This window comes from Pinus tabuliformis, chromosome 6, assembly GCF_031772625.1.
Source record: "Pinus tabuliformis cultivar Carrire ecotype Pingquan chromosome 6, CPIR1, whole genome shotgun sequence".
Classification (NCBI taxonomy): domain Eukaryota; kingdom Viridiplantae; phylum Streptophyta; class Pinopsida; order Pinales; family Pinaceae; genus Pinus; species Pinus tabuliformis.
Genome location: NC_142292.1, coordinates 945,018,873 through 945,043,877, shown reverse-complemented (window position 1 = coordinate 945,043,877; position 25,005 = coordinate 945,018,873). Strand labels below are relative to the sequence as shown.

At 39.3% G+C, this 25,005-nt stretch overlaps 2 protein-coding genes across 4 annotated transcripts in view; both read left to right on the top strand.

Annotated features, from left to right (window-relative positions):
- The window catches only part of LOC149262051 (uncharacterized), an 86,246-nt gene that overhangs the window by 3,748 nt on the left and 57,493 nt on the right, over positions 1–25,005 (top strand). The gene's annotated exons all lie outside the window — the stretch shown is intronic.
- LOC149262055 (uncharacterized) lies at positions 2,857–19,428 on the top strand. Its single transcript, XM_089434159.1, has 2 exons — positions 2,857–2,937; positions 18,451–19,428. The coding sequence occupies exons 1-2, from the start codon at positions 2,857–2,859 to the stop codon at positions 19,426–19,428; spliced, it is 1,059 nt and encodes a 352-aa protein (XP_089290285.1).

Sequence of the window (25,005 nt, the reverse complement as noted above, 5' to 3'; positions counted from 1 at the left end):
GAGATCACCCTTCTATCCAATGAAGTGCCTTGAAGCACTACAATCAATAAGTCAGATTCTCACAGAATCTAAAGGAGAGGGCCAATACAAGATAACGCTTCTTTATCTTATCAGAAACAACATTTGATTCTTCATACCTGGGGTTCCTTGCTTTCTTGAAGAGTCGGTTGTTTCCTTGATGACCTGCATTACCTGTCATTCCTTCGATCATTTGAAGATGTCCCTGGAATGATTGTTATCTTCATCAAGAGATGTGTCCCTGCCATCCGGACACTCCTTCGCATAATGGGCGAACTTATTATAAACAAGGCATCTGTCTTTCTTTCCACCCTTAGATCCAGACTTCCCATTGAAGTGGTCTTTAGATGGGCCATCAAAAGCTTCCGCTGCGCCATTCTGATAATATTCTCTGCTTCGATTTCACCCTTGGTGAATTTGAAGAGGGATGAGGAATCCACTAATCCTTTTGTCCTTTCCCAACTGTCTTCAGTGATTGCTCTTTCACTCTTGCTTAGGCTTTATCTTCACCTCACCTTTGATACCATGTTAATTTTAGGTATGTTCTATGCTTAGAGCAATTTATTTCAATTTTCACAGTTAGCTCAATATCTTTTCCAGATTAGCAATCACATCAGCATTAAAGTAAACTGTAGATAGAACATAAACATAAATCGCAAAAGGCAAGCCAAGACAAGAGGACACAAGATGTGGTGCTAGCCAGGGACAAACCCCAATGTGGGAAAACCCTTGATCAATTCTTCTTATATGTTCTTCAATAGTTCACCAGAGAGAGAGAGAGATAGTACATTTACAACAGAAGTCAACACTTTGACTTATCTAGATAAGAGCATAGATCATCTCTAAGAAGATGATACATGAGATCAGTTGAAGACATGCTGCTTCCACTGATTCTCCAAGGTGACTCCTTCACCTATCATTGTGATGCATCTCGTCATCATGCTGCACGTCATTGTGCTGCATCATGCTGCACCCATCATGTTGGACCTCATGATCATGCTGTACACATCATACTGCTGCACCTTGCTTGCCATGCTGTCCATGCTTGCTGCTGTCCCATGTGCCTTTGCTGCCATGTCACAGCTGCTGTCCCACTTTGCCTTGCCATACCTTGCTGTTGCCCCATGTGTCTTAGTAGCACTATGTACCTTGCTGTCCCATGCATCTTAGCAGCACTATGTACCTTGCTGCACTAGTGTGCTAGTCGCCTTGTTGTCCCATGCATTTTAGCAGCACTATGTACCTTGCTGCCCCATGCATCTTAGCAGCACTATGTACCTTGTTGTCCCATTTACTTTGCTGCACTAGTGTGCTAGTTGCCTTGCTGTCCCATGCATTGTGGTGTCCCAATCTGCTGTTCATGACTGATCTGGTTAGGGCACTAGGTAGCCCTAAATCCACCTAACAATCATCAAACAAGTCCCTTGATGACTACGACCCACCTTGGCAAGCTTCTTCCATAGCTACGATGCTTCCTTAGGATGCATATTAGCCCTTCATAGGTCCGCTATCACCTACAATAGTTATTCCTACCACAGCCCTCCACGCTACTCCCTTACGCTTCCCCATGCTGTCCCTTTGAGATGATTGCGACCTGGTTAGGAGGGCCTTTCTAGGCCTCTCAGCCATCTAAACTTCACCTCCCAATTGCTGCTGTAGCAGTCCCTCACTGTGGCCCTATAAATAGAGATATACACCCCAAAACCATGCACAAAACAATCATTAAACTTACCTATAGTCTGTGGCCTGATTTGCAAGGTGAGGTTGCTCCAACGTGTCACAAAACTACCCTATTCTTGCCTCCTGCAATGTGGCTAAGTGTTGTGGCTCTTCTTCTCTCAATTCCGCACCCAAAACAATGAGAATATCTCCACAAACTCATCTATCTTCTAGATTGCGTAGATACCAATGTTAGGGCTTCCTCCTTGATAGCGTTAGGGCTTCTCATTTGACTGCGTTAGGGCTTCTCATTTGACTGCGTTAGGGCTTCTCACTTGACTGTGTTAGGGCTTCTCACTTGACTGCGTTAGGGATTCTGCGTTAGGGCTTCTCACTCCATGACTACGTTTTAGGGCATCATTTCCATTAGGGCAACATTGTCTTCTTAGGATCTCTCCTCCCACCAAAACCCAAGACAAGTGGAGAGGAAGAGATCACTAGAAGTGTGTGTATAAATGACCTACAAGGCACCTCTATTTATACTAAAACGTTGAGCACAAGTGGGGGCAATTTGGTTGCTGGCCGACCTTGACGGATTGTCTTATAACACAAATAAATTCATAACTCCATGAATACTTATCGAAATCGGATGATCTTTAGATCAATCCTACACCTCTCAATGAGAGGGATCCAAGAGAAACATTAGCTGCCATAAATAATATGACCCACATGGAGTTTGGCCCTAGTTTCCAATTTTAACAAGACTCTTTTGCATTACAAAGGAATAAGATATGGAAGTTTGTACAATTAGCTATGAAGTAGTTTGACTCCAGAAATTGTTTAATGGACTATTTCATGACATGTTGGATTCGACCATGGTATTTTGTATTCATCAACACTGTATGAAGATTGTTAGAAAACCCGAAAGGCAAAGCACATTATGATTCATGACATGATGCAAGATGGAATCGTGAAGCTACAATATATCTCCACTAACGAACAAGGTAGTTGAAGTTTTGACGAAGTCCCTTCCTAAAGGGGAAAGCATGAACATTTTTTAGACAAGCTTGGGCTTGTGCATATCTCCTCCCAGATTGAGAGGGAGTGAGGATGGACACCTTGTTCTCCAGTCTCATTTACTATGGCCAGGACTAACAACCATAAGTCAAGTACATGAACATGGATAGGGAGAATGGTAGATTGGATAAGCATCATGGACCGACATTCTTGAGACATGTATTGGGAGCAGGACTAACAGCCGTAAGTCAAGTACATTGATCTGGTGTAAGAATGGTTTAGAGGATTGACATTTCCTTGTGTTGAGTATTCTGACAACGAATCAGGAAATGGTCCCGTGGAGGATATACTTTGGTGAACCTAAGTGGAGTATGTACCTCAGAGAGGCAGTTGTGTGGTGTCCTATGGAATGCCTCCCAACTTTGTGCTTTGATCTAGTGGAGAGATAGAGCTTACTTGTCAAGGTATTGGTAGTTTGACAATGTTGGTCATGATGACGTTTATAACGATGCTTATCAATTTGGATCCTTTCTTATATGAATCTTTGAACTTGAGATTATCCTGTTGAGTCGTCATGAATACCTCCTTAGTTAGGAGGGAGTGTTGAAGTTGTAACTAGGTTCGATCTTCATATTGTAAATTTATCATTGATGTTTTATTATACTTATTATATTTTTGTCAAAGCATGTTCTTCATGCTTAGAGTAAAAAAGAATTTATTATGAGTCAAAAGAAAAATTATTTGAGTCATGTCTCATTTGGACATTTGTAAGAAAAAGAAGTTTGTATTTTATTTTAAGTCATTAGTCCAAAAGATGACCAAGTCATCCCTCCTTGGACAAGTCGACCTAGACCTCCAGAGAGACACCTATTCGATCCTCCTAGACAACTATATATAAGAGACAGTTCGACCTACTTGGAGCACATTCACAACACACAAGTACATTTGAACCTAGCAAGAAGAAGAAGAAGCCGACTCAAAGGAGATAGAAGATAAGACAGACTAGAAGAATATTCCCTATTGACCAAATCGCTAACTAGTACCAACTCGCATGTGTGGAAGGACGAATTTTTTGTGGAAGAGGCTAAAAATTCTGAGGTAGTTGTAGGTCGAATTTCAGCCCCTTGTTACAGGTCCGAATTTCAGAAGTTTGACTAGATTTGAAGAAGTTTGGCCAACGTTGACTTTGACTCTTGGAGGTGACTTGGAGGAGGGTTGGACTTGGTATCTTGGTGGTAGTTTGGTCTTGGTCTTTGTCTTGGATATCTCTCATTTTGATCTGATTCTATAAGAGAAGGATTGTTGGGTTTTCCCCTTTATGGGTTTTGCCTTGGCTACCAACCTAATTTTTTTGGTGTCTCTTGTCTCTTTGTGATCTCTACATTTCCTTGAAAGATTGAACATTTGTATAATTGCTTAATGAAGAAGACATAAGAACTAATAAGAAGACATCTAATATTCACAAGTAATTATCAAGAAGAGAAATTATGTGTTAGACTTCATTACATTTGGTTTTTCAACATCCCTTAGGCTTCTTTTATAATTTCATCTTGAGTTAATATCATAATGTCCAATCTCTAAAGTGATAGATGGCTAGGATTGATTCTTAGCCCACTTAGATCAACGATAGAGATTTGATCTAATTCACTTAAATAATAGACTTATTTATTCTTGGAAACTTAGCCTAATAGCCAACATTAATCAATTAAATTAATCAATGTGCTTTTCCTAAATTAGACTTAGGAAAGAAACTATATTAGTCACTTACTCCTCATCAGCAAGCACCTAAAGAGGATTTTGGATATCTTCTGCATGCTTGACACTTAGCCTATGTAGAAGCACCTATTTGAGCTATAAACATCAACACTCCCTCCTAGTGGAAGGTGTTTTGCACCATCTCCTCCTTATCTATGTAAAACACAAACTTGTCCTTCACTAGGGGCTTGGTGAGATTGTCTACCGTTTGTTTATTTGTGGAGATATACTTGAGCTTCATAACTCCCCTCTAGACTCTCTTTGTTAAAATGATATTTGATCTCTATATGCTTGGACCAGTCATGAAACACTAGATTCTCCAAGATCTTGATGCAACTTTGATTGTGATAGTGAATCACTGTCGGATCCAACTCTAGATCAAATAGCCCCGTGAGCATTTTGCGAAGCCAAATGGCCTCATAACTCGCCAAGCTATTTGCCATATATTTTTCCTCTATTGAACTAAGTGCCACAAAATATTGCTTCCTACTGAACCATGAGATCATTGCTGACCCCAAAATGAAACAACACCTAGAGGTGCTCTTTTTGTCCACTGCTCTCTTGGTCTATCCCGAGTCTGTATAGCATCCTAACTACACTTCACCACTGTTGACATATCTAAGTCCATACTACACTATACCTCGAAGAGTACCTGAGCACATGCTTCATTGCCACCCAATGAACCCTCCTCGCCACCACTTCTGACATATTTGAGTCCATACTGCGTTGTACCTCGAAGATACTTGAGCACATGCTTCATTGCCATGCAATGAACCTTCCTCGGCTCCACTATAAACTAGCTTAGTGTGTTCACAACAAAGTACATATCTGCTCTAGTGTTGAGTAGAAACATCAAAGAACCTATCAACTGCCTATACAATATCGATCCGCCAACTCTAACTCAGAAGCATTTAGCTTCCTCAAGTCGGTAATCATGGGTGTCGACATAGGCTTGCAATCCACCATCCCAAATATCTTTAGGATTTCAATTGCATACTTCCTTTGCTCGAGGAAGATCTTGTCTGTTATCACACCTCCAACTCCAAAAAGTAATGCTTCATATCGATGTCCTTCATCTCAAACTCTATAGCTAGGTCTCTCTTTCACATCTCTACAAGCTTCTTTTCCCCTGTAAGAAATAGGTCATCCACATAAAGTACTAGAATGAGTGAATCGACACCAGTTAGTATATAGTACAGGTTGGGATTCACCTCACTCTTGGTGAAGCCCATGCCTAGTAGATACCCATCAATCCTCGAGGACCATGCCCTAGGTGTTTGCTTGAGACCATACCGTGGCTTTTTTAACCTGCATACATGAGAATCTCTCCCATGCACCTCAAAACCCCGTGGCTGCTCAATATATACCTCCTCCTCAATCACTCCATTAAGGAATGTTGTCTTCACATCCATTCGATGTATCCTCTGTTGAAGTGAGTGGTCGCTTTGGAAGGTCTTTTGCATAGGCTTGGTATCTTAGCATGTGGAAGACATTATTTGCCTCTTCTAGGTGCTTGCTTGGTGGAGTAAGTGATTTATGTGTTCTTTCCTAAGTCTTAGGAAAATTACAATAATTAAAGTAAAATAACTATTATGGACTATTGAGTCATTTTCTAAGGATAGATAATTTAATTATTTAAGTGACTTGAAAATAATCTCAACCGTTGACCTCCAAGGTGGTTCTAGAAGGAAGATTGGGGTTATGGGTTTGGACTCAATGAAGATTATACATAGAGCCTAGTGAGGAGGTGAAGACACAAGTTGTGTGAGCGAGTTATCATTAAGAGAGTAATTTTTGCTAAGTGAAAGTGGCTCTGTGGACTAGGAGCGCAAAGAAGGAGAAGTACAAGTGGATTCAAACGAATCTAGGAAGGCTGAGTAAGAGGAGATTGCAGGGCCAAGTTGCTAGAAGGAGATTGATTCTATCTGGATGAGGCCAAGTTGCTGGAGGGTCGAGTTTTCCCTAGTGTGCATCAATGGCACGCAAAGAGGGCATAGGTCGAGTTGTTGGCTAAGTATTGGGTTGAGTTCTCTAGGCTAGTTTCTTCGGAGGGTAATTTCCTAGAGGCCAAGTTCATTGGGCCGAATCCATTCTAAGGGAGCCATGTTACAGGTTCTAGGTTTTTATTTTTCCTTGTATCTCTACGGGTCAAAAAATCTGGATTTTCTAGATAATTAAATGTTGGAGAATTGTTCTGGGTGATTTTGTTTTGCAATATGTGATTGATCTCTCTAGTTTATTACCGCTACGTATATTTAATTCTAGAATTTTTTTTTTTTTTTTTTTTCTCAGCTAAGACTAACCTAAGTACCCACGGGGGATTTGAACCGGTGACCTATCGCAAGGAGTGCCTTAACAGCGCACCCAATCACCGTCAATCCAAAGCCCCGTGGGCTAATTCTAGAAGTTAAAAATACCAATGATTTTATTTTTCGGTGATTCAATGTTTATTTGGGTAAATAAATAAATTGCTTGGGATAAATTAAATTTCCATAAGAAAATAAATCTAGTTGGTATTAGAAATTTAACATCCTCCACCCCATGTTTGAAGCAATAGACATAACAACCTCGATAGAAGTGTATATGGGGACTGGAGCGAATATCTCCTCATATTCCACTCCCACCTAGGAAAACCCTCTGGCTACAAACCTAGCTTTATACTTCTTGATGCTACCATCTTAACATGTTTGATTTTGAAGATCCATCTCGAATTGACCACTGATTTTCCTACTGGCCTAGGCACAATATCCCATACAATGTTCTTCATAATGGAAAAATACTCTTTCATCATGACATCCCTCCAAACCTGTTAGTCTATTGCCTCCTCAAAGCTAGAAGGCTTGGAATCACTGATGTTACTCATGAGTGACATGTAGCTAGAAAGCCTTTGTGGTGGTCTGCTCTCTCTGAACATTCTCCTATGAGCCTCTACATGCTCCTCAACATCCCTAAGAGTTTTCTCTTTGTCATGTCGACCTCCTCCTAGTAGAACTAGAAGATGCTTCTTGCTCCTCCTCTCGATCTAAACACTGAGTACCGGATGTTTGTGTTGCTGGCCTCTCCTCAACCTTTGGAGCTTCTCGCTCTTGGTCATCTGCCACTGCTATGGTATCATGTGACTTCGTCAAGGCTTTGTGCTCCTCAAATCTCACATTCCTGCTCACCACAATGTTCGCTTGTTATGGAATGTACACCTTTTATGCCTTGGAAGTCTCACTGTACCCAACAAAAATGCCCTTTTGTCCTTAGGGCTCCAACTTTGTCCTCTTTTCTGATGGTACATGGATATACATCGGACACTCAAAGATGTAGAAATGTCTGACCTCTGGTTTCACTCCTATTAACACCTCCTTAGGAGTCTTGTCCCCCAAAACCTTGTGAGGTGTTGGTTTATGGTAGCAGCGAACAATTGTTCTAATCTCTATGGTGTCTAAGAGGCTAAGGAACATGAGATCTCCAAAACCCAGAAAAGGTTACACGAGAAAATATTTGGAGACACTTCAATTAAATTAATTAGCCATAATCCTAAGTCTAACTTAGCAAAAGTGGTTAATTAAAGTGAATTAATTGGGGAAGTTCGATTTTGCTCTAGAGACTTCCGGAAAAGTTAATTGACAGAGTCAAGATGATCTTAGCCATCGATTGAGATGTGATTGTGGCCGTTGAGACTCCAACGAGAGATTATAAGAGCAGGGCAAAGGGTTTGGAGAAGGCATTAGTATCATCTGAGTAGTTCGACTACCCAGTTGCAGGTATTAAACAAGGGCGCAGTTGAAGCTAGGGAAGCATCATAGGCAGGGGTTTCAACAGAGAGTAGGTAATTCAGAGATTGTGTTGTGCAGTGTTGGTCGGTTTAGCTACAACATGTTCCCACAGACCAGTAGATGGCTGATATACTCATGAAGGCCTAGGGGAGAGCACAGTTTGTCTACTTTAAGGAGAAAATGGGTATAGTGGAGAACACCTTCCTCGCTAAGAGGGAGTGTTAGTTTTTGGTAGCAACGGACAGGTGTTCTAGTCTCTATGATGTCTAAGAGGCTAAGGAACATGAGATTTCCAAAACCTAAAAAAAGTTTTGCGAGAAAAGGCTTGGAGGCACCTCAGTTATATTAATTAGCCATAATTAAAATTTCTCCTAAATCTAACTTAGGAAAGGTGGTTAATTAAAGTGAATTAATTGGGGAAGTTCGATTTTAATCTAGAGACTTCCGAAAAAGTTAATTGACAGAGTCAAGATGATCTTAGCCATCTGTTGAGATGTGATCATGGTCGTTGAAACTCCAACTAGAGATTATAAGAGCGAGTTGAAGAAGGCGTCGAGCATCATTTGAGCAATTCGAGTATCCAATTGCAGGTATTCAACAAGGGTGCAGTTGAAGCTAGGGAAGGACCAAAGGCAGGGGTTTCAACTTTCAATAGATATTTGGGAGCAGGAGTTCAGAGGAGATTTCCTCAGTATCTTCTAGTGTCTGAGAGACAGGAAGAGGAGGCTGAATTCATCTGCAGAGGAGGCCGAAATAGTAGTGTGAGCCAGATCTGTATCTCGGAAGCAGAGCAAGTGGGTTTAGCAGCTACAGGAGGCAGAATGACTTGCAGTGACACATTCCAAGGGGCTACACAAATTTACTAGAGCCACCAGTGCACATTTCTGGGCAGAGGTGCAAACAACCTAAGTGCGAGTGGCTGGAGAGGGCTAGATCGAGTTGTAGAAGGAGACAATAAACCAGTTGTAATTTCTCAAATTGTTGAAGATAATAATAAGACCCTGATCTGCTCCACTAGTTGTCTGTTCGAGGTTTTTCCAGGGACAATTGTCCAAAAATAACGGTGTCATATTTTTGTGTCTGTGTGCATATTTCTCAATTCTAGTTTTTATATTCTACAACATTTTGAATTGTGAAGATTTCTATAGTGATTTAATCATTATTTTCCATAAAGTTAATTACATAAGACAAATAATCTCTAGTAGATAGAAGATTAAATTCCAGTTTATTACAGTTGTGGAAATTTCACATGAGGACTCCTGTTATGAATGTAGACTGTTGTATTACACGAATCTGCACATAGGAACATGGGAAAATTTTGATCATGGATCATGCCTTTAGTAGCCTTGACAATGGCCTTGTTTTTCCTCTCATCAACCTTGTTTTGTTGTGGGTTGTAAGGAATTATCAACTTTTTCTTGATGCCTGCTTCCTTGCAAAAGTCCTTGAACTCATTGAAGGTACACTCTGTTGAAGGAAATGTAACTAGGTTCGGTCTTCATAACTGCACTTTTGATATTTGTATTTATTCAAGAAAAGAAATATTATTTTTATAATATATGTCAGTGAGTTTCTTGCTCATTGAAATAGGTCTAGCACATGTTAAAGTGCTATAGGTGAGTCAAAGAGTCAAAAGAAATTATGGAAGACCTTAAGGGCATGCTATGCTATGTATATTTATGTATGAGAGTCAAAAGAATACCTCCAATCAAAGTCAACAAGTCTCCTCCATGCAACGACACCACCAAAGAGGCAATTCGAATTATATATGTCAAGTCGGCCTCATGTCTGCAAGTCGGCCTCAAGTCGGCGTAAAGGAGGGACAATCCTCTATATATAGAGGCTGTCCACTCCTCTAAAGATAATGCAATCTACCTCTGAAATCTGCGAAGTGAAGGAACGAGTAAAGGGTGAAAAAGATACGAGAAAGGGAGCCTCTAGTACAACAAAGAAGGAAGGAAGAACACCGAGCCTAAGATGATTGTTTCTAGGGCAAGCTGCAGTCACACGTGCGAGGAAAAGGAAGGCTGCCTGCGGTCATAACAACAGAAACTCACAGTCAACATATCTCATCACTTGCGCTAGAAACATAGGCCTAAAAGGCCTCCCACTCAAGTGAAGAAACAAGGAAGGAAAGAAAAGTTAATAAGGCTGTTCTAAAGCCTATTATAGTCACACGTGCGAGGAGAAGGAGGCTGTCTCTGCTGTCATAACAACCCTCCCATTACAGTCATACAAGTTCATTGGTTGGTGAAGAAGAGGAAGACATCATCCCATGTGAAAGGGTCTCATCAAAGATCAAGGATAAGTGTCTCTTCTAGAACAAGTGCAACAAGATCTAACAACAGTTGGAAGGAAGACGAAGCGCCAGGGAACGAAGTGCCGGAAGAAGGAAGACTAAGTGCCAGGGAACAAAGTGCAGAAAGGAGAAAGGACTTGACTTGTGCTTGGAGGACATTCTAGTCAAGGGTCTAGGGTTTGGCATTTATCAATAGAAGCTTCAAAAGAGAAACTTACTAAAGGGTTTTCCTCTCAAGAGAAGAGAGGTTTTGGCCTTGGCAGAGAGTCAACATCTTGTGTTCTTGTTCTTATGTTTTTGGTAGCAGTTTGATGAAGCACACACAATGCATTAATAAGTAGAGGAAGAAGATTAAGCTAACAAGAAAAAGTAAAAAGACTCCACAAATTGTTATCAAGTCAAGAAGAATCACACTACACCTAATTTGCCCTAGATTCTTCAACATGGTATTGGAGCTAAGGTGACACATCAAGGAAAGGGCATCTCAAGAACATTCATCAAGGAAGGACATCTACAAAAGTTGAAGCATCAAGCCAAGAAGTCTCTATCACATCAAGGACAAGAAGGTCTACCATCCATCACTCAGCAAGGAAGACTACAAAGCAAGAAGAAGAGCCCTACATAAAGGCACCTACAAGAAGAGCAAATCAAAGGACCTACATCAAGCTACAAGTCATCAAGCAAATCTCATCATCAAGCAAGTCCATATGGAGAAAGCTACTTAAGGAACATCAAAATCTAAGGAAGGCAAGCCATCAAGTCTTCAATGAGAAAGCAAGTCCACTACATCTCAAAATCTATCAAGTATATGTCCCCTTCTGAATATACATCAATGTCTTTTTGCAAGGAAAGCAACAAATTGGTAGGTACCAATAACTTTCTTGCATGGAAGAAGAGGACTGATTTAGTTCTCAAGGAGAATGAACTTATAGAACATATCAAAGGGAATATCACTATCCCTGCTAAGGAACAAACTCAAGCCTTAGCCAAGTCCAATAAGGATGAGACAAGAGCTCAAAGGATTCTAATAGAATCTATCAAGGACTCTCTCATTTCTTATGTCTCCAAACTTGAAACATCAAAAGAAATATATGATAAACTAATAGAGCTATTCTCGGTAAGCACAACTGGAGAAGTGATATATCTTTGAAATGATTTGTGGAAGATGAAGATATCAAAGGAAGGAATAGCTCCATATTTCACGAAGATCTCTGAGATGAGGGATCGACTTCAAGAGTTGGGAGAAGTAATGTCTGACAGAGAAATGAAAATTGTAGTACTCAATGCCCTACCTGAGGATTGGGGCAACTTCACATCAAGCATATATGCCAAGAAGGAAGGCACCCCACTAAGTGAAATGTGGTCTCTATGCAAGATAGAGGAAACAAGACTCAAAGCAAAGGAATATGTGGGATGAAAGGAGCAAGATTTTGCTACCATGGCCAAGAGAAAGGGAAAATTTGGCAAATTTAGTTCACGAAGAACAAACAATAGAGATATGTCGAAAATTCAATGCTTTGGATGCCAAGAATATGGAGACTACAAAAGGAATTGTCCAAAACTCAAGAAGGACAACAACAACAAAAGAAAAGGGGAAGAAACTCACATGAGTCAAGAGGTGAAAGAAGAAGAAAAGAAGCAAAAGAAGGAAGATCCTTCGGATCTCTAGTATGACTAAGTCTACTTCTTTACTTAAAGTCGTCTTTCAAAGTTTGGAGTAGTATAGGAGCATGTAGGAATAGAATAAAATTGCATGGCTAGAAACATCTTCTAGAATCTAGAAGCATGAAGAACATAGAGTTCAAAATACTCAGGTAGAAGGAGCATTTATAAATAGAACAAAATGCATGGTTAGAAATATCTTATAGAATATAGGAGTATGATAGATATAGCTCAAGATATTCATGTAGGAGCATAGCTAGTATAGGACCTCATCCACAATGAAAGAAAATTGATCATGATTAAGAATCTTAGAAGACCTCCATCATCAAAAAGAAAGAAACATTTGCAGGGTAAGGATCTTCAAGATCCTCTGATGGAATCTTCAAACGAAGATTCATAAACAAAAGCAGATGTCTCATTGGGAGTCCCATTCATGGAATTCAAGAAAAGGATGATATACAGGCAAGCTAAGATGAACCGAGAAGGGCCACACCATGGACAATCCATTGAAGATAATATGATCAAAGGAGAATCAAGATGAGGTATGTATGCATCAAAGTTTAGTCATGTTATCATATGTATATTGTTGAGTCATGGGAATAGTTCTATGACATGATCAAGTAGGAAATAATCTCTTTCACCAATGACATGCTTGAAGGCATGTACTACAATGCAATGAAGGTCAACAAAAAGAAATACTCACATAAGGAGTATAAGATTGCTGACTAAGAAGCAAGTGAAGAAGGAACGCTGACTAGTCCTAGAAGCAATCAATGAAGAAGTGCTCCCACAAGGAGCATAAGGTGGTTGACTAATCTATCCAAGAGAAAGCAAATGAAGAAAGAGATCAAGCATGTCAAGAACACCATGATTACGAAGAATCACTATTTGACAGGATTCATTGAAGACATCTCCTGAAAGAAGGCAGGACAACTCTAATAAAGGAAGGAAAAAGATTAAAGGACCCTTGACACCTATGAAGGCCTTGGAGATACGAAAGGTGCATATAACTGATTCTACTTTACGAAGATGTCATGATGAAGAAGCCATCTAGCAAAAGTACCATTTAATGTTGAAGCAATATCTGGAAGAAGTCATGAAGGGCTACTAGATCGAAGCATGTATACAAGCAAGTACAATGAAGCATCCATGAGAAGAGTATTCCGAAGCAGATGACAAAGGAGTAGCTAGATGACAAGAGAACCTGATATATGTCAAGGACACTTTCCACGAAGGAAGCAATGACATGACAAACCAGGAAGGAAAGTGATCAATGGATGGTGCCCTACCAAAAAGAAGATTTGAACAAAGACTTCATGACATCGAAGGAAGGAAGGAGATCAAGCATCTAGAGGACCCACGAAGAAGAAGTTGATGATGAATGGACAAGTCCTTAGCTAAGAGGGAGTTATAACAAGTTCCCAATTACAAAGGAACTTTGACAAGTACCTTGTCAGAGGATACTTGGGCATGTCTTCCTCAATTGAGAGGAAGAGATAGACACAACATTCTTGTCTTCACTTGAAAGAAAGAATGGGAGGATTGGGTAATCATTTAGCATCCGATACTCTTTGAGGATGTGTAGGGCATCCAAGACAAGAGTAGGCAAGAGGACCGATATTCTTTGAGGGTTGGGAACCCAAGATAAAAATAGTCCTAGAAGGTCATACTCAATGAACACCCGGGTGGGTATGTACCTTGAGAGACAATGACTAAGGTGTCTATAAGTCATTGGTCTCGCCAACATTGTGCTCTGATCTATTGAGAGAAAGAGCTGTCAGTCAAGGCCTTGTTGTGGAAACAATGTTGGTTACTATGATGCTATAACAGATGGATTGCCAATCTGGTTTCTCTTATGTGAAGTCTTCAAGATTGAAGAATAGCCAAACACCTTGTTAACAAGGAGTGTTGAAGGAAATGTAACTAGGTTTGGTCTTCATAAATGTACTTTTGATATTTGTATTTATTCAAGAAAAGAAATATTATTTTTATAATATATGTCAATGAGTTTCTTTCTCATTGAAATAGGTCTAGCACATGTTAAAGTGCTATAGGCGAGTCAAAGAGTCAAAAGAAATTAGGGAAGACCTTAAGGGCATGTTACACCATGTATATTTATGTATTAGAGTCAAAAGAATACCTCCAAGCAAAGTCAACAAGTCTCCTCCATGCAACGACACCACCAAAGAAGCAATCCAAATTATATATGTCAAGTCGGCCTCAAGTCGGCGTAAAGGAGGGACAATCCTCTATATATAGAGGCTGTCCACTCCTCTAAAGATAACACAATTTACCTCTAAAATCAACGAAGTGAAGGAACGAGTAAAGGGTGAAAAAGAGACGAGAAAGGGAGCCTCTAGTACAACGAAGAAGGAAGGAAGAACACCGAGCCTAAGAGGATTGTTTCTAGGGCAAGCTGCAGCCACACATGCGAGGAAAAGGAACGCTGCCTGCAGTCATAACAACAGAAACTCACAGTCAACATATCTTATCACTTTGGCTAGAAACATAGGCCTAAAAGGCCTCCCACTCAAGCGAAGAAACAAGGAAGGAAAGCGAAGTTAATAGGACTGTTTTAAAGCCTATTACAGTCACACGTGCGAAGAGAAGGAGGCTGTCTCTGTTGTCATAACATCCCTCCCATTACAGTCATACAAGTTCATTGGTTGGTGAAGAATAGGAAGACAAGATCCCATGTGAAAGGGTCTCATCAAAGATCAAGGATAAGTGTCTCTTCTAGAACAAGTGAAACAAGATCTAACAACAGTTGGAACGAGGACGAAGTATGGGGGAACGAAGTGTTGAAAGAAGGAAGACTAAGTGTCGGGGAACAAAGTGCAGAAAGGAGAAAGGACTTGACTTGTGCTTGGAGGACATTCTAGTCAAGGGTCTAGGGTTCGACATTTATCAATAGAAGCTTCAATAAGAGAAACTTACTAAAGGGTTTTCCTCTCAAGATAAGAGAGGTTTTGGCCCTGGCAGAGAACCAACATCTTGTGTTCTTGTTTCTATGTTTTTGGTAGCAGTTTGATGAAGTACACGCACATGCATTAATAAGTAGAGGAAGAACATTAAGCTAACAAGAAAAAGTAAAAATACTCCACAAATTGTTATCAAGTCAAGAAGAATCACACTACATCTAATTGCCCTTGATTCTTAAACACACTCACCCCCATTGTCCGAATTAAGGACCTTAACCTTCTTTCCAGCGAGGTTTTCATCATCACCTTTAGCATGGCTCCCATGAAGAGACTCCTCTTGAATCTTCTCATGTATGAATTTATCCCATAACCTCTCCTAGTTAGGTAGGTGTTCACATGCTATAATCCCTTTGACAGAGGTTTCCCAATGCTTGGAAAATCCCTGGAGGTCTATCCTCACTAACTCTATATTTGCCATGGCCTCCCCAACTGCAACCAACTCATCTTGGACTTGTCTTTTGATACTCTAACCTTGTGATATATGTGGCATATGTATCTGACTTAGACATCTTGGTGTTTCTTAGCTTCACGTTCAACACCATTTTTCTGTTGGCATTGTCACTCTAATATAAATTAGTCAGAGCCTTCCACATTTCCTTGGCAATCTTCTTCCCAGAAAGATGAGGGATCACATGATCCTTCACCCCGTACCGGATGTTGAAGATAATATAGAGAGTAGAAAACTTCTCCTTGATGAAGATAGTTTTCTTCAAGAGTGATCCTTGATCCCACAGAGAGTCAGATCTCTTTGGATCATTTGATGAAGATCAATGATGAATTCTTGGTGATGTTTTCAATGGTAAGGACCTTGATTTGTAGTTCTCTTCAACTTGGCCTTCTTTTCTTGATGATGATCCCAATACTTCTTTGTAGACTCCTTCGATCTAGGGTTATAATGCTCCCTTTGTAGATCTTGCGTTAAAGATGATCTTTGCTTTGATGCTAAGTCACCTGACACGGGGATTCGGGATTCGACCGATACAGGGATTCGAGTGTCGAATACGGACATGTTGACCCCCCGGAACAGGACACGTTCGGATACGTTATATATATATATATATATATAGATACTAAAAATTAGATATTTCTTACACAAATTCTCATTCATGATACAAATTCATTGATTCAAACATAGACCTTCATCTAGATGTAAGTTTTACAAAGTAACATTATGCATATAAAATTACAAATACAATTGTGACATAAATGATAAATTATAAATTTATAATACATATTCAATTCATCAATGATCCAATAGGAGAAAGACAAGATAGTAAGATAAATATATTGTAGTTTTTTCATTAAGTCATCAAAATAAAAATGTGTTATTGTTTAAATAGGTAGTGCAATGCCAATGGCAAATAGAAATAGCAAATACAAAACAACTACAGCTACAAGTCTACAAGTATACAAGCCTCAAGGTAGTAGGTAGCTCATGACTTATGAGTCATCAATCCTCATAGTCATCATGAAAATCAGCGTCACTGTCCTCATCATCATGGTCACCATTGCTCTCCTCTGCTGCATCCTCCTCCTCTGTATCCAAAGTCATCTTTGCATCTGCTGGTGTGGAGGATGACCCCTCTATAGTATCACCATCATCAAATCTGACAGGCGCAAGCACTTATTTGTTGCTTGAATATCCTTGAAAATGCTCCCACGCCCTTTGCTCCTTGCTCCCAAACACCCAGAGCAAACTAAACAAGTGAATGTGCAAATAGAATGGGGAAATACGCCTTTATAACACTGTGTGGGTTCTTGATTTCCGAATTCAAAGTGTCCCGATCGAGACACGTTCCAGATTCGAAGTGTCCCAATCGAACACGACGTCTGCTGTTTTTCGGACATGAATCCACCCGAATCATGTCCGATTCGCCGGATTCGGGACACTTAGGGCCTGGGGGACGAATCCGGTTTCATAGCTTTGATGCTTTCCTCGAGATTTGATCCTTGAGTGTCCCTTGATAAGATGCCCTTTCTTGACTTTGTCACCTTAGCTTTGAAACCATGTTGAGAAATCTAGGGCATAGCAATTAAGCGATTTCTCTTCTATTAGTAAACGCTTGTGAGTGCTTTTTACTTCTTTAGATTAGGATCTTCTTTTACTTGGGTTATTAGTGTTCTTCTTCATCAAACAACTACCAATGCATAAATAATAAAGAGACAAGAGACACAAAATATAGGCTATCAGCTAGGGCCAAAACCTCTCACTCTTGAGAGGAAAACCCCAACAAATTCTTCTTCTTATAGAGATTCCAATTGACGAATACCAAGACCAACACGCTTGACCTATTTGCCTCTCCAAGACCAAGACACAGGTCCTCTTTCACTGCTTCTCTTCCGAGCCCAAGTCAACACTAGTCAAGCTTCTGCTCCTACTTTTTGGATATGCTTCAACTTCGGCTTCCTAGTCCTTCATTAGTTTCGGCCTCCTAGAATTAGGCCTTCTTTCCATAGGGACTCTTTCTAGCTTGCCTCGGCTTCCTCTTAGACTTGTTCTTCCAATTCCTAAGAGGACTGTAATTCCTCTCGACCATACTGCAACAGATGACCTCCTTCTACGCATATGTGACAGCAGAATTACCCTAAAACAGATCCAAGAAAAATGAAGCTAAGAGCTTCGCTTTTCTTCCTTTTCCCCTCGCTGATAATTAAGCTTCCTTTGCACTGTTTTACTTCAGACTTGACCGAATTACTGTTCTGCAATTTCACTCCGAAATGGGATCTGAACTGGGCTATTTATAGTTGTTTGGCCATGTATATAAGCCGACATGACATCAGGATGAGCCGACATGTCAGTTGGTGAGATGATTAATTCCATTTGAAGCCAACTTGAAGAGGGATGCCTTGTGCTTGTCTTGAAGGGCTTTCAATCTTGTCTAATGACTCATACAAAATGTAACATGCCCAAGAAGGGTCCTTCATACATGATATTGACTCAATTTGACTTTATGACCAATCCTAATGACTCACAATAGGAGTCAAACTAAAAACAATCCATTTCCTAGAAAATACAACTTTCCATATGGACAAATTTTCTTTATTTGACTTTTACAAAGTGGACACTTGGAGGAACCCAGCTTTTAGTCACTGTTTTAGCAGACTTTACTTTTCAGGATAGTTCGGCATGTAAAAGTTCGAAAACTAGTCTTTTGGAAAATTCCACTCATTCAGTAAATGCTGTAATAGTTGCTGTTATAATCGAGTATTCGAAAGTAGCATTTTACTTTCCAGAGATGTTGCAGCTTATAAATCAATCTTGTCTGTACATTGAATTGCATGTCTAATTGGTCAGAATGCTTATGTGTTGTCTTCAGGAGATGATATGTCATTGGATGACTTATCAGCCAATGAAAGAAAATATTTCTTGCGGGCTGTAGCATCAGGTAAAATAAGTCACATGGTAAGACCTTGGGAACCATGGTGGTTGAAGCCTTCTGCACATACAATCTCACTTTCCAGTCAAGGATGTCAACTTATTCAGTCACTGGACATATCAAATGATCGAATGTCAAGGGTTCTTAGTCCAAGAGTTGCAAATTTGGGTGAGAATGACCTGAGTGATATACCAGCTGGTCCGGAGAATCCCTTATCTTCAGTAGGGCAATTGACTAAATCGGATCCATCACCCTTACTGGCTGTTCATATGGTTGACGTGATATACAGTTACTGCTTTACTCTTCGGTTCTTTAATGGAGACTGGAAAAGTGATCCCCTGGATGCAGCAATGGTTTGTTTAAGTTTGTCTGCAGTATTAAGTCAGGTAGCTTTGCCAGAGACTGTTAGTGAAGCTTTGTCAAAGTGTTTAGAGACATCATGTTCCGCAAGCTTCAAACATGCTGGTGGATTGAGATTTGGGATTTGCCTTTTTGATGATGTGCATGCTCTTCTAAGGCTAGGTAGGGCAACCCTTGTATGCGCACTTATGGACTTGTACAGGCTACTTGAGGCAGCTGCAAAGGTGGTCAAAGGTGAAAGATCCAAGAAAAGGGAACATGCTAGTAAACAGATGATAGCAAATCACGAAGCTAGGAGAGAAGAAATAAGAAATGATGGTCGGAAGAGTCTTCAATTTGCTTTAAAGAAAGTCTACTTCCTGATGTGTTGGACTAATGAACAACCGAAAGAAGTTTGGACTTCCCTGGCTGCTCTTGTAGAAGTTGAAAAGAATACTCTTCCTGCAAGAGATTCTGGAAATATTGCAGTGAATACTTTGAATGTTAATAGACAGGAAAACCAAAAGCCCAAGGTTGTGATTGAAGAGGTTTTGTAAGAGTTGTGCTAGAAACAGAAGTTTCTGTACATGAATATTGATTTATAGTCATTTGTATCTAATCAAGAAAAGCTCATTATTTGTGTTTTCTCCTTATTTTAGTGTCTGATTTATGAGCTCATAATTTGGAATTTCTCAGGTTGTGGGGATAAATTTATATTTTTGATCATTTTAGTTGTGTTCTTAAATTTTAATGCATATGTTTAGACAACTGATGGGAAAATGGGACTTTTAGCTTGTGATTAATGAAAGATACTTTGCTTAGTTGTTGGTTCTCAGAACAATTTTTCTGGCTAGTAAACTTGCTGAATGGAGAAGTTTATAAAGCATTCCTGGACTCTTTATACGGTAAAGTCAGCATACACGCCAGTTATTTGACATATTAATTACTAGTATTTATTATAATCCATTACCAAGAAAAATTAATCTAACAAGAAAAAGTAAAAAGACTCCACAAAATGTTATCAAGTCAAGAAGAATCACACTACACCTAATTTGCCCTAGATTCTTCAACAAGAATTGGGGATGATTACCTCTTTGAGGGAGGAATTGATGACACACTGTCTCATGTATGTGTTCACACGCGTGTTATATTTGTATCATGTACTATACACTTGCACTGTGTACTTTTTTCTTTTATTTCACCTTTTTCATTGTAAATAATTGATAGGTCAAAAATGATCACTCACCTAACTTTGTTTGTTTTTATTATAACCCTAGGAAACTTGGTCAAATATGATCCCTCTCAAATTGTTTTACGCTAATATATATATATTTAATACAATAGAGTGTACAACATATGTGTATATTTTTGACAATCTCTTCTTATGCATACTTGCTATCTTGTGTGTTTACTTGTATTTGAGTTTCCTTATAGTGAGAGTGGAATATGATTCCATACAAAGAAATGAATTTATTGGAATTGTCTAAAGGGAAAAGTGCCATTATTTGCAAATGAATCTATAGGACAAACATCATTTCAAAATGAAAACACTGATAATGAAGAAACCTTTGCACCTATGATAAAGATGAACACAATCAAATTGATGTCAGCCATGGTAGCTTAGTTCAAATGGATCATTGGTTAGATAGATGCCAAAAATACCTTTCTGAATGGAGTTATGGAAGAGAAAGTGTGCATGTAGTAACCCCTAGGCTTAATGTAAAATGGGAAAGAACATTTATTGTGTTAACTAAAGAAGGCACTGTATGGGTTGAAAAGGGCTACTAGAACCTTAAATGAAAACACATATGAGAACTTTAGAGTAAATGGGTGTTGAAAATAGTAGCGAAGAAGATCTTCTTGACTCGTTCCTTAGTCAAGAAAGACCACGATCAGTCCTTCCTTTAGCATGCACGAGTTCGTTGTATTAGGACGAGTTCATGGAGCAGTTAATTCATATGTTGAGTTGGAGGAGCAGTTTAGTGGACTTCTAACAGGCAGTTCAAGTTTGGGATAAGACAAGTTGGAAGCTTCAGTTTCGATTGAGGCAAAGATTAGTTATAACTCCAAATTAAGAGTGGAGAGAGTTTAGTTCGAACTCAGTTAACTCATCAATTACAATGGCTGTTCTAAATTTGTACTTTCCAGAATTAGCATGATCGAATTGCTTCAAAGGAGGACGAAGGCATAACTTGTATCATTATTGCGTGCACAAGAATTGTGTGTGAGCTTCCTGCTTGTGGTGTGCGTATTATTGAGTAGTAGTACCAAGTGCGCATAGATTGAGGCATTTGTGCTACAAAATAGGAGGCCCTGTGCACATGAATATAGGAGCCAAGAAGAGAGGCTAGTGCACAAGGAATTCGGGCCTGTTTGTACGCAAATGATAGGAGCTGTGATCAAATAAGTTTCAGGGCAGGTCTAGGCTAGGTTAGCAGGAGAACGACTCTGTTCTCAATAGACAGTATTGCCCTGTATTTGATCTGTATAATCTATGTTGAAAATTGGCAGCTAAGGGAGCAATTTCCCCATTAGGGAGGCCCAACAAATCCTAAGGAGACCCCACTTGCACTTGGAAAAATTAAATTTGCTCATGGAAAAATATTATTTTTATTGCTGGACCAAGTCAACTTGAAAAGTACAAGTCAGCCTAGAGGAGAAATTCGACCCCCAAGATCACATATAAATAGACCTCACTTGACATCGCTTAGAGGCATCACATCACACATCACATCATCTTCATTTGTTTCTATCTCCTCTGAAAATTGCAGATCCGAGTTCACATGTGCGAAGGAGAGAGAAGGATTCTGTTTTGACTGCATTGACTTTTTGTTTTTGGCATCTTTGACCAATATTGACTTGGGGCTGTTTTGACTTGATTGGCTGAATTTTTGGATATGTTTTGGAAGGCCGAATTCAGGGAGACTTTAACCAATTTGACCTGGGCACTTTGACCATCTTTGACCACAGATCTAAAGCTAGGGTTTCCACAGGTTGACTGTTGACTTTGACCAATTTTGGAGGCAGATTTGAGGATTGTTTTGAATGGGCTTGACTGAGCAAGAGAGGTTGAATTTATTGCTGCCTTCACTGAAATTTTTTGAGCACTTCGGATCATTGACTTTGACTGGTTAGGGTTGTGTTGACTGCTATTGACTGAACTTTGACAGGGCCGAAAATTTCAGAACTGGTACTTTGATCAGATTTGACTTTTATGCTCATTCTTGATTGGATATTGATTCGTTGACTTGGTTGGTCAAGGCTTTGACCTTTGACTAGTTGTTGGGTGTACTTGGACTTTGTATCCCTGTTGATTTGATGAACATCTAATAGAAGAAGAATCTGGTTGGGTTTCCCCCCTTGTGGGGTTTTTTCCCCTGGTCTTTGACCTATATCTCTGTGTCTCCTTGATCTTGGCTGCCTTCTATTGTGCATATTGTTTATTGTTCTATCTACAATTGCTTACTGTTATTGGGTGTGGAAAAGTGAGTGCTACCGAAAGAAGAAATTGTTAAAGTGATTGTTACAGCATAGAACATTGAAAAACTAATACTTTATCAATAAAATGCCACAGCAAGGAGAGGGTTTTCCCAATTGGTTCCCTAGAAAAATATTTTGTGACGGTGTTTTATTTCTGTTTCTATTCAACTGCTAATTTAGAGTAGAGAAATTATGTGTCTTGATGATTCAAACCTAGTTTCAGTTTGTTCATTCAAGCAGTTGCAGAATTTCAAGGGAAATCTACAATGGGTTTAAGAGAAGTCCTTTAGATCCAAAATTATTAGGGTCTAAATTTTGCCATGTGATCAATTCTCCATTTGCTTTCCAAAAAAGATGCATCAATTTCCATTTTTTTCCAAAAAGGATTAGCCAATTTCCATTTTTTCACAAGTAAGATTCACCCAAGTTCCAGAGGATACAATTATTTTACTTAAAAATTGCCAAAATTTTCTAGAAACCATATAATATTCCTACAAATTTGTATATTTTTACAAAAATATTGACAAACATTTTATAGTTCACATTTTAAGAAATGGTAAGATTCACAAAGGTTTCTTCACTTTAAATATTAAGTATGGATCCTTCAAATTTTCCCTGGGGTCCAAAGCTATACATAAAAAACAATGGTAATATTATTGTGATCATGGTTTTGTATTAGGAATGATTCTAATCATTACAAGTGATAATACAAAATTGATTTAATAATTAAAAAATGAGTTGCATAAAGCTTTTGAAATAAAGGATTTGGGTCCACATTCTTGTTGAAGTATGGAAAAATGGATGGCAACATGTTCATGTTTTAGACAATGTATGGACAATAGATACTAAAAAGATTTAACAAGTTTGATTGCAAGTTAGTGGCAACTCCGACTGGAACGAGAAAGAATTAATTGCTTTTGAAGCTTAAAAGCCAATGGATGAAATGTGGTATGGGTAGTTGGTAGGGAGTTTGATTTATGTTACTACTTATAGCCTCGATTTAAATTACATAGTTGGGATTCTTTTGTGATTCATAGCAAATTCCAAAGATGTTCACTGGAAAGCAGCAAGGAGGATTTTATGGTATATTAGAGATACAATGAAGCTTTGAATTGGATGTCTTTTCAACAATTATGCCGAAATAGTTGAGTTCATAGATTGAGATTAGGTAAGGAGAATTTTATGGTATATTAGAGATACAATGAAGCTTTGAATTGGATGTCTTTTCAACAATTATACCAAAATAGTTGGGTGCATAGATTGAGATTGTGCAGGTTACATAGATGAAAGGAAACTTAGCATAAGTTACTTATTCATCATGGGTTTTAGAGAAGGTTTGTGGGCTAGTAAGAAGCAATTGACTGTTGCATCATCTTCCAAAAAAGTAGAGCACAAAGTAATTGTCAATGCATGGTGTGAAGTTGCATGGTGTGAAGTTGCATGTTTTGCAAGAGATTTCTAGAGCATAACTAAAGTTGACTGACTTCTAGCTTCTAAAATCAATTACATGCATCTATATACTATTCTAAAAGTATATAGCCTGTAAAAAATGTCCAAAGATTTGAAACACTTGGCTGGCATAAGCAAAATTAAAGAAGAAAAACTACTACTTTCTAGAATTATTAAATTTTCTATTGGGGTTAACAGGTTCAAGTCTGGGAATCCAGCTGGAGCAACTTCAACAGAGTTCACTGAGGATGCAGAAGCTACCATGGTTCTAAGTCCACTCTGTTATGCTACTTGGACATTTTCCATTTGCTGTCTTAGTTCATGCACTTCTCTTTTGAGGTCATTGATTTGATTATTATATGCATGCACCATGCCCATCAATGATTCTATCTAGGCTGTACTTTTGTAAATTCTCTTGATTAGAGTGACAAATTCCAATTGTCCCTCTGTTTTCGTACTTCTAGATTCTGGCTGTGAGCTCTTTCCTCCGCCTAGCCTCCTTGCCATACTTGAGCCCAGAGAGGGATTCATGATTGCTCCAACTATATTCCTAATCCTATAATGGAGTTTGAACATGGACTTTGCTGCCAATAGTTGATTTTTGTGGAAAGAGTAATCCAAGAAAACATTAAAGCGCCAGAGATGGATAGAGGAGCCATACTTGATGAAGGATTGACTGCATGCTGATCGGGTTGGCTGATGGTCCTTTTCAACCTTCGTGACATGATGCTTGCTCCAAGGAAATGATCGTAGAGTTAATTCCAATGATTGCCCACTTGGACCCATTAATGTGCCACACCAGGCACAATTTCCCACCGCAGGCCAATCACTCATGGTAGTGATGCCTAGATGGCATCGCGTGATATATGATCTACCGCCGCTTCGTAAATGCTTCAGATAGCCTTCGTGGTTCCGTTGTCAACACATTTTGTTCTCGAACCTTCACAAACCTTACCCTTTTGACCTGTGTTAGAAGATCTTTGCCCTCATTCAAGGCTTCATACATTCCTCAAACCCTTACTTTTTCTCCGTCCTTCATTATCCTTGTGCTAGTGCAACTTGTTTGAGTAGTAATGCCCCCTTCTTGGTGTTGATTTTGTAGCTTGGAAGGTGGTTCTGCATGGATTAGGTGCTATGACATGCAGTGAACCACCTCAATTGTCTTCTATTACAGTTATTTAATGAATTCCCTAAGTTAGGACTTT